The sequence below is a fragment of the Dendroctonus ponderosae genome, unplaced genomic scaffold, assembly GCF_020466585.1.
Source record: "Dendroctonus ponderosae isolate FM_Combo_2020 unplaced genomic scaffold, Dpon_F_20191213v2 Dpon_F_20191213_7, whole genome shotgun sequence".
NCBI classification, from domain to species: Eukaryota; Metazoa; Arthropoda; class Insecta; order Coleoptera; family Curculionidae; genus Dendroctonus; species Dendroctonus ponderosae.
In genome coordinates, this window is record NW_026018916.1 from 625,410 (window position 1) to 627,268 (window position 1,859).

The following is a 1,859-nucleotide window of genomic DNA, read 5'->3' on the forward strand; positions in this document are numbered from 1 at the left end:
AGCCAATATTGTACGAATATATTTTGCTACCTGGGCGGACGCGAATTTTGAACGATAAATCTGAACCCAAACATCATAAATCCATCAAGTAATCTCGCAAAGTGAAAACGTCCCAAACAATGGAAACAGTATGGAAGCTCAACAAGTGAATGATAAATATCCGAGACTAGAGAAGCGCCAGGGAGTGGAAAAGCTACACGGAAAAACCTGACAATGTCCTCAGACCCGATGCCAAATCGTAGCGGGAGAAAAACCGAAAACTTCCCCGGTGTCCCATCAAAACCCCTTAGACCAGCTGCAAAAGAACAAAAAATTTGCATCTTCTCATCTCATCAAGCCTTGGATAAATTGCGCTTATCTCAGTGTACCTGACCAGACTCGGGCAAGCAACAAGTGACTGGTTATCCCAACAAAAGATCCATCAAACAGGGGAAAATCGCGAGATAAACTCGACGGGAAACGGGATAGATAGAGCTTCTTTCGGATGACTGATTTTATGTGGCACGCTTTTACTATAATGGTGTTTGGATGGGAAAAGGGCGCAATTTCACGCCTCTCGGAAGTTATTTATGGCCCGCCGTTCGACGTGCTCTGTTCAGGGATTTTTTTACCTCGTAACGGCTATTAACCGGTACACAACTGAGATTCTTCAGCAGTCAAACACGCTGACCTAAAACTGTTCATGACATAATGCGGCTGGAAATGTTTAAATAGCTGCCTAGTTCGCAGCCTTGCAACATTAAAGCTCAGTAAACGTAAAGGCCACACCCTATTCACTGCGTTGTTTATTGTTCTTTGGCTCTCGGGTAAACAATCTCAACTATTCCGGACGCAATCTTCAGCGACTTTACAGTCTCGAATCGAATCGGGAGGCCGATTTGTTGCAGCAATGCTGCCACGGAGGCTTTCCTTTCAGTGAATTCATACTGAAAAATCCCGATGTTACGCCTCTATTGTAGCATTTGGTTTATAGTAACATGCTATCTTTAATCAGCTAAATGACTTCATAGCATTTGCTTGTAATCCTGGCTTTTCCCTTGCTCAGATTCCAAGATTTCGCTTGATTCATTTATTCGGCTCTTAAGCTTAACTTGCTCAGGTAGGAAACATGATGAATGTTAAATAAGTTGTTAAAATAAGCTATGAAGAGTTTCTTCTGGACGAGTGGCTTGCTTCAATTGCATCTTTCAGACCGAATCAATAGATTAAATGGATAATTATTTTCCAAAACGACTCAAAAGCTCGAAAAACTCATGCAAATATCGCGATTTAACCGCAATCCAAATTGGTTCAATCGCATTAAATGTTAACTAAAAGTCCCCGTTGTTTTAAATCGGCCCTGGTAAGTCGGTGGTGTGCGACAAGAACAGACTGATTTCCATGGCAACCGCCATGTTATTCTCTGCCTTGACTGCGACCGATTTTATCAGTTTGATTACGAGGTGGAGTGGAAAGTTTGATGCTGTTAAGCGGAACATGTTTGAGAATGCAAACCGCTTGTGCTACAAACTGTTTTTCTTTTTCTGGACTAATATACTTAAGGGAGTACCATTTGAAAAAATATAATGGCAGTCGTTTTTATTTGTGATCAAAAAATCCAGTTTCCAGACATTATCAGTCAAAACACATCACTTAAATCAAGATATCTTACCTTCAGGTCTTATCCTATCTTCATTGGTTCGACTATAAGGAGGTGGAGGCGTTTCTGAAACAATAGAATTTTCCTTGAGCATATGAAAAATCACGCAAAGCAACAAATGAGTAATAAGTGTGTTTGGGACTGGATTAAAAACTTCCTGTATTCTCGAAAAAATAGCCCTTTGTTCGGGTTTTTTAATGTCTCAAACCCGCTAACCAAA

At 40.8% G+C, this 1,859-nt stretch overlaps 1 protein-coding gene across 1 annotated transcript in view; it reads right to left on the reverse strand.

Annotated features, from left to right (window-relative positions):
- LOC109536538 (mothers against decapentaplegic homolog 6) overlaps window positions 1-1,859 on the reverse strand; it is a 34,099-nt gene that overhangs the window by 20,498 nt on the left and 11,742 nt on the right. Inside the window, exon 3 of the mRNA XM_019902804.2 lies at window positions 1,652-1,705. Within this exon, the coding sequence (XP_019758363.2) occupies window positions 1,652-1,705 (54 nt within the window). The remainder of the gene's footprint in view (window positions 1-1,651; window positions 1,706-1,859) is intronic.